At 54.6% G+C, this 7,825-nt stretch overlaps 1 protein-coding gene across 1 annotated transcript; it reads right to left on the minus strand.

The window, feature by feature from the left end:
- Nucleotides 1-4,032: 4,032 nt before the first annotated feature.
- S1PR4 (sphingosine-1-phosphate receptor 4) lies at nucleotides 4,033-7,461 on the minus strand. Its single transcript, XM_086410230.1, has 2 exons — nucleotides 7,395-7,461; nucleotides 4,033-6,741 (listed from the first exon to the last, which is right to left on the minus strand). The coding sequence occupies exon 2, from the start codon at nucleotides 6,640-6,642 to the stop codon at nucleotides 5,485-5,487; it is 1,158 nt and encodes a 385-aa protein (XP_086266356.1). The 5' UTR covers nucleotides 6,643-6,741; nucleotides 7,395-7,461; the 3' UTR covers nucleotides 4,033-5,484.
- Between the last annotated feature and the right edge of the window lie 364 nt (nucleotides 7,462-7,825).

Raw genomic sequence — 7,825 nt, forward strand, 5'->3', positions numbered from 1 at the left:
CAAACACTCTTCCCAGGCTCCTCAGGGGTGTTTGAGGACTCAGTAAGATAATTCATGCGAATGCACTTTGAAAGGATGAAGCATACATGAAGTGCTCAATAACTGCGGGTATTACGAGAATGCACCAAGCTCCTGCAGCCTTGGAGCTGCTGCATCTGCTCTTCCTGTAGAATCCTCATCGACCCCTCCTGCTTTCTCATGGGTAGTTCCTCACCGAAAATGACGTTGGACTCTTAGTTTGGTGTTTGTCACCCACGCCAAACTGTGACCTTTGTGCAAGCAGGTGCCAGATTGTTCATAGCTGCAACCCCAGTGCCCAGAATAGAGCCTGACACACAGTGTTAAGTGAATGAGTGAGTGAATAAATGAGTCATGAAAACCCTAACACACCAGCCCATCCCTCCCAGCTATGTCACCTGCTTCTGGCCATCCCCAGGTCTCTCGGGGCGGGGGGGCTGGTCCCAGGCTGGAGAAGTCAGGAGTGGCTTGGCAGGGCAGGGAGAGGGGTAAGAACTCATTCTGGCCCATGTGATCTTCATCAGCAAATATTTATTATCTGCTTTTCCATCTACCCCTGCTCCTCCCAGCCAGGCTATGAACAAGCAACACATACACACACGTACACTCACCCAGAGATAGAGCAAGAAAGGGGCCTGAACCTGGCTCAGATAACGAGGCTTGGATCTTAGGGCTGCCTGTGCCACCTCCTCCCCTGAGCCTTGGTTTTTCTGTCTGTAAAATGGGGAGTTTCAACTAATCCTGCTTTGTGGAGGTGAAACCTTGGGGCAGCCCAAAGAATAACTTGGAACATTCATTCTTAGTTTTTCAAAGAGGGAAGGGACTGGTATTCATTCATTCATTCATTCAAGAGGCAGTAACGAACAGGGATCAAGAAGTCACCTGTCTGAATCTGAATCCCAATTCTGCCTCTTCCCAGCTGTGTGAACTTGTGTGTTACCTAACCTCTCTGGGTCTCAGTTTCTCCATCTGTAACATGAAGTTAATGACAGTATCTGCCTCCTGGAGGTTTTGCAAGGATTAAATAAATTAACACACAGGTGATTAGAACAACACTGAGTGGTCTTTAAGGCTCCGTTGTTATTATTCATTTAACTATGTTACCAAAAGCAAGTTTATTCACAACCAGGACAAACCAAAACCTTGGGAGTTGGAGTAGAGAAAGGTTTGTTGCAGGCCATGCAAGTAAACCAGTGGCTTATGCCTTATAAACTCATACTCCCTAAAGGGTTTCAGCAAATCAAGGTAAGAGAGGGATGTGGTTGATTGTTGCAGACTTCTTAGTGTTGGAATCCTTTGTTCTTGCAGCTGGCCACGAAGGACAGGATGTTCCTGTAAACCTCCAATGAGACAAATGTTATTCTCTGTTCTGCAACTTTTTACCTCTGTATGAATAGATTCAAGTGTCAGAGCCTTGAGGACAGGCTCTCCTGTATATTTCAGGCTCTAATGCAACATTCTTGTACAAAAGGTGCAGAATCAGCATGACAGGCAACAGGGCACAAAGGTGAAAGAGGAACAGATCTAATACGGAGTCAGATTTGTTCTTCCCTGTTACAAAAACACGCTTCCCAAGTGGTGCAGTGGTAAAGAATCTGCCTGCCGATGCAGGAGACATAGAAGACACAGGTTCAATCCTGGGGTCTGGAAGATCCCCTAGAGGAGGAAATGACAACCCACTCTAGTATTCTTGCCTGGAAAATTCCATGGATAGAGGAGCCTGACGGGCTGCAGTCCATGGGATCACAAAGAGTCAGACACGACTGAGCAAATGAGCACAGCGCATTACACAAACATACCTAGTTTGAGAGCCTTTATATTCCTTGCCTTATCAACATCCCAGGAGGGCAGGAGACATCAATATCTCCATTTTACAGATGAGGAAACTGAAGCCCGTGGTGCATGGCAGAGCTGGGGAACAGCAATGGGTTACAGACACCTGAGCCACCTAAGAGCAGAGGACCGCATTCATGACGGCTCCACCTCAGTTAGGGAGGTGGGGAATAAGGAGGTGAAGAGGTTTCCCTGGAAGGCATGCTGCTGGGACCAGTTACACCAGAGCTCTAGTTCATGGAGCATCTCCTATCTGCTGGGCCCTGTGCTGTGTTTGGGACACAGCAGTGACCCAAACACTGTCACTAACTCCACTCTCATGGAGCTCCAAGTCCAGGGGAGAAGGTGGATGTGTGACCAGGTGTGACTGAAGCTGTGATAGAGATGCACAGGCAGATGTGTGAGCCTGGAAGAGGGCTAAGGAAGAGGAGAAATCAGGGAGATTTCCTGGAGGAGGTGATGCTGAAGCTGAGACCTGAAGGATGCGCAGGCCACTCTAGTGGGGTTAACAAAGACAGGTGCAAAGGTCCCAGATAGGAAGGAGCAGCAAATGGTCCAGTTCAGTCAAAGCAAAGTGTGACACTCACAGGGTGGAGGGGGCCACGGGGCCAACAGGCCCAACTCACACAGGCCTGGGGTTGCAGGTCAAGAGCTTTAAGGCAGCCCGGGCTTCACTCACCCCAAATTCCACCAAGACCCCACCCACCCTGTGACTGTTCCAGATAAACATATGTGGTCAGGAATCTGGAAAATGTAAGTATCCCAGGTTATGAGTTACCCAGGGGGTGCTCTGGGAAGGGAGAAACCCCCCCCTGCCAATGCCCAATGCAGGAGACACAGGAGACATGGGTTCATTCCCTGGGTCAGGAAGATTCCCTGGAGAAGGGAATGGCAACCCACTGCAGTATTCTTGACTGGAGAATCCCCTGGACAGAGGAACCTGGTGAGCTCTACAGTCCATGGGGTCACAAAGAGTCGGACATGACTGAGTGACTGAGCACGCAAGCACACAATCCTAGCTTATACATGCTTAGAACTTTCCCCTCCCTGTCCCATAGCACTTTCTGTGATGATGGATAGATTCTGTGTCTACATTATCCAAAATAGTAGCCACAAGCCCTCAAAATGGGGTTAGCGTGACCAAATGTCATGGGCTGAATTGTGTCTCCTCCAAAATTCATGTCTCAAAATCTTAATTCCCAACACCTCAGAAGAGGCCCTTATTTGGAAATAGGATTTTTATAGGTATAATTAGTTAACCTGAGTCACACTGGAATAGGGTGGCCCTAATCCAATAGGACTGGTGTCCTTATGAAAAGGGGAGGGATTGCCCTGATGGCCCAGTGGTTAAGAATCCTCCTTCCAGAGAGAGGTCGTATGTCATTGCTTACATGTGGACTCTAAAGAGAAATGATACAAATGAATTTACAAAACAGAAAGAGACTCATAAAGGACAAACTTACGGTTGCTGGTTGGGAAGAATAGGGGGAAGGGATAGTTAGGGAGTTTGGGATTGACATGTACTCACTGCTACACTTAAAATGGATAACAAACAAGGACCTACTGTATAGCACATGGAATCCTGTTCAACCTTATGTGGCAACCTGGATGGGAGGGGAGTTTGGGAGAGAATGGATACATGTAATGGATGGATACATATATGCATGGCTGAGTCTCTTCCCTGTTCAGCTGAAGCTATTGCAAAGTTGCTTGTTATTTGGTTATACCCCAATACAAAATAAAAAGTTGAAAGAATCCACCTTCCAATGCAGGGGACCTGTATTTGATCCCTGGTCAGAGAACTAAGATCTCACATGTTGCAGGACAACTAAGCCAGAAAACTAGAGAAAAGCCCTTGTGCCACAGTGAAGACCCAGAACAGCCAAGAAAAAAAAAAAAAAAAAGACTTGAGAATTTGGACACAGACGTGCAGGCAAACAGAACCCACGTGAAGATGGAGGCACAGATTCGGCTGATGTGTCTACAAGCTGAGGGATGCAAGACTGCCAGCAAACTCCCAGGATCCACGAGAGAGGACTCAGGGGAACCAAGCCTGCTGGCACCTTGACCTCAGACTTGCAGCCTCCAGAGTTGTGAGCAAATACATTTCTGTTATTCAAGCACCCCCTCCCCAGTCTGTGATACTTGGCCACTGAAGCTCTGAGAAATGCACCGAGAAACTGAATTTTTAAAATTAATTTTAATTTTAAGTAGCCACATGTGGCTAATGGCTACTTTATTGGACAGCACAGTCAACATGTCCATTATGCCATCCCCTATCCGGCAGGGGAGAAATGGAGGCTCAGAACAGAGCTGTCCCTTCTGGAGTGGCAGACAGGATGCTGCCCCAAGGACTTGGCAAGACATAGGCAGAAAGACCTGTGGGCGCTGTCTCAGCTGGGCGGATGGAAACAGAGAACTTCCCACTAGCCAAAAGTGGCTACATTCAGAAGGTGTCCCCCTGTAGCACTGTCTGGTACCATTGCTGAGAGTCCTGTGGAGTGCTTAAATTCTAACGCACTCAAAGTTGATTTCTTCAGTCCCATTGTCCTCTTATTGAGGGCTCAGTAGCCATGTGGTAGGGAGGGTTCCCATACTGGGAAACACAGATGTAGAACATTTCCACTATCGCCGGATGTTTCTTTGACACACTGATGCCTGCTCGCCACAGCAAAAGCACTGAGCAATCACCGACAGCGCCTGCGGTGAGTTCCGTCTGCCATCAGCCCATTTTACAGATGGGGAAGGGAGAGGCAGTTAGTACTAAAGCATCTCCCTCTCTGTTGGACTCCAGGCTGAGTCCCAAAAGATGCAGAAGCCAGAGGTGGGGGGAGGAGGCTGCCCGGAACCCAAGATGAGAGATAGGGCAGGCAAAGGGGAAGTGAATGGGAAGGGGTGGGTGTCAGTGTCACCGCCCCCACTCCCCCTTCTGGTAGCCTCCCAAAGCTTACACACACCTTCAACAGAGTGGATCGGTCACACACGTGTGTACAAGCACACACCCTCAGACAAGAGGCCTGCTACACGCAAGGATATCTGCACACCAGCGCACTCTGCTCACCGGCACAACTTTCTCTGCCCTCAACCTCTCTATCCCTCTCTGTCTAACACACACAGATAGTCTCACCCGCACCAAACCCCTTGCCATCACAACCACACCCCCCAGCACACAGACCCATGTCGCTCCCTGGCCACTGGCCCAGCTCCAGCAGACCCACAACCCTCATGCATTCACCCTGACACCCCCTGTGAATAAAGGACCGCACCATCTCATCCCACCACTGAATTTCCCTGTTCCCAGGGCATCCACCCACTCCCCCCCAGCCCACCCCCACCGAGGCCCAGAGAGGGGCTGGGACTTCCTCTGAGTCACACAGGAGCGGGGTGCACACAGCAAACCCATTGATCTCCAGTCCAGCGTGCTCTCGGTTCCAACCAGCTGTTGCCTCCCACTCCACAACAACCATAGGAAACCCACTTGGTGACAGCAGCCCCAGGAGGCTTCCGGGAGCATGGCGGGGCCCTGGGATGCAGGCCCCTGGTGGCTAACTGGTTCCTTCCTCTTCTTTAGGCCCGACTGCAGCATCCCTGCACGGGGATCGAGGCTGCTGAGCCTCCACCCCGACCGTGGCTTCAGACACTCCGCACGCTAGAGACACTGGTCAGGGGCTCCCGCATCCGGAAGCTGTGCGATCGAGAACCCCGAAAGCTGTCCCTCGGCCTCAGTGAGCTGTCGGTGTTGGAGGCTGCAGAGTGGGCCTCAACGGCCTGAGCCAGGCAGTCCCCAGGCCCTCGAAGCCCTAGCCGGAGACATGCGCCGCACAGGAAGCCCACCACGGCCCGGCACACCTCCCGGCTTCGGAAGGAGTAGATGATGGGGTTGACCGCCGAGTTGAGCACGGCCAGTGCCAGGATCCAGTCCATGCCCCGCAGGTACTCCTGCGCCCAGACGTTGGAGCCGAAGATATCGGCCAGCAGCAGGCCGAAAAGCGGGCCCCAGCACACCACGAAGGCCACCAGGATCATAAGTACCGTCTTGAGCAGCCGGCGGGCCTTGCGGCGCGCCGGGGTGCTGGGCGCCTTCTGCCCATTGGCGCGCACCACTCGGAAGATGGCCCCGTAGAGCACCATGATGGTGGCCAGGATGCAAGCGAAGACCACTACGCAGAAGAGGATGTAGTCCTTGGAGTAGAGCGGGAGGAGACTGGAGCAACGTTGGAAGGCGCACACGCAGTTCCAGCCGAGCAGGGGCAGCAGGCCGAGGAGCGCCGCCAGCAGCCAGCACAGCCCGATGAAGCTGCACACGCGGCCCCGCTTGGTGGCCCCGCTCTCGGCCACCGGCCGCACCATGGTGGCGAAACGCTCGCCGGCCGTGAAGAGCAGGCTGAAGGTGGAGGCGGCCAGCGCCATGAAGAGCAGGCCCTCGCGCAGGAACCACTGGGACGGCGCCAGGCGGAAGGTGTGCGCCCCCGACAGCAGCACGTTGGCCAGGTACGCGGCGCCGGTGAGCAGGTCGCTGAGCGTGATGTTCACGAGGCAGTAGTAGACCCAGCGCCGGGAGCGCATGCGGCTGGCAATGGCCACCAGCACCAGCATGTTTTCCAGCACCACCAGGCAGCTCACGGCCACGAACAGCCCTCGAAGCACCCCCAGGCCGACCTCCTCCGCCCCGGCGCGACCCGCCAGCCGCCCCGAGTGGTTGTAGTGCAGGACGATGAGCCGGCTGTGCCCGCCGGCCGCCAGCAGCTGGCAGGACTCGGGGTCCCCCGTCGGGGTCCCCGTGGCGTTCATTGCGGTCCCCCTCCCCGAGGGCAGACTGAGGCCCCGGGGTGGGGTGGTTCGTTCGCCCCAGGCAGGGTGGAGCCGCGAGCCTTGCCCGGCCTTGGTTTCCTGTTATTTGAAATTTCCTGTTATGTTCAAGGTACCCCCCTGGGTGGGGGTGAGGCTGAGACGGGGAGGGGCATCCAACGGTCGGCTCCCATCCTTACTCCCAGAGGGCAGGGCGCTGCGGTCACCCCCTGTCGCCCCCTTCCGGTCCTCGAAAGCCCATTGAGGGTGGGGTCCCCGCCCCCACCCCCTCACTCCCTCTAGAGGGTGGGTAACCGGTTCCTTTGTGGCACCCAGGCTGGACGACTCTCCCGCCCCCACCAACAACCCCTTGCAGGCCGGACCCACTGTTCCATCACCTGCTCCTCAATCTATCCAGGCCCGCCTGGCACATAGTAGGTGCTTAATAAGTGTGTACCGAGTGGCCGCACACACAGAAGCACTGCCAGCTCCCTCATTGGTGCAGTTGTACCCCCATTTTATCCTCACAATAGGGCCAGGACCAAACAGTTCTGAGGGGAAACTGAGGCCTGGAGAGGGGCAGTCCCTGGGAAACCCTGCAGAAGACAACACAGTGGGGAAGTGAACCCCACGCACCCACGCGGGTCTGGATGGGAGGACCCTCCTTACCCGGGTCTTCTGTTGCTTTCCAGCCCCTGAGCTGACCTTGCTAGCAGCAAAGCCGCAGGGAACCCCTACCCAGGGCGGCGCCTTACCTCTGTAGGGAGAAGGGGCTCACAGAAGTGGGGAGCTCACACCCCAACTGCTCGACCTCCCTCAGACTGACTCAGCCTGAGAAGGTGGAGGACCGAGGTGTGTGGGGACCAGGTGGGGGAGAGGAAGTGGGGGGTGACATGTGAAGTGATGCTGGGGGAGCCTGAGGGGGGAGGCACAGCCCTGGCCAGTGTCTGAGGGGAGTGGCACAGGCATCTGCGGGGCTCCCTAGCCCCCCTGAGTGGAGGATGGGCAGGACGTGGGGCTGGAGGGCAGCCCTGCAGCCCTCCCCTGAGTTCACTGTTCAGCCTGGAGCAGGACAGTTACAGGGAGGGGAGGGGGGCTGCACGGAGAGGCAGCCACATATAATCACTGGAGGTGACCAAGCAGAAACAGATCTGAGGTGGGAAGGGGATGGGAGGAGGGGCTATGC

This window comes from Bos grunniens, chromosome 7 (assembly GCF_055505025.1).
Source record: "Bos grunniens cultivar Pamir isolate PY7600 chromosome 7, Bosgru_T2T1.0, whole genome shotgun sequence".
NCBI lineage: Eukaryota > Metazoa > Chordata > Mammalia > Artiodactyla > Bovidae > Bos > Bos grunniens.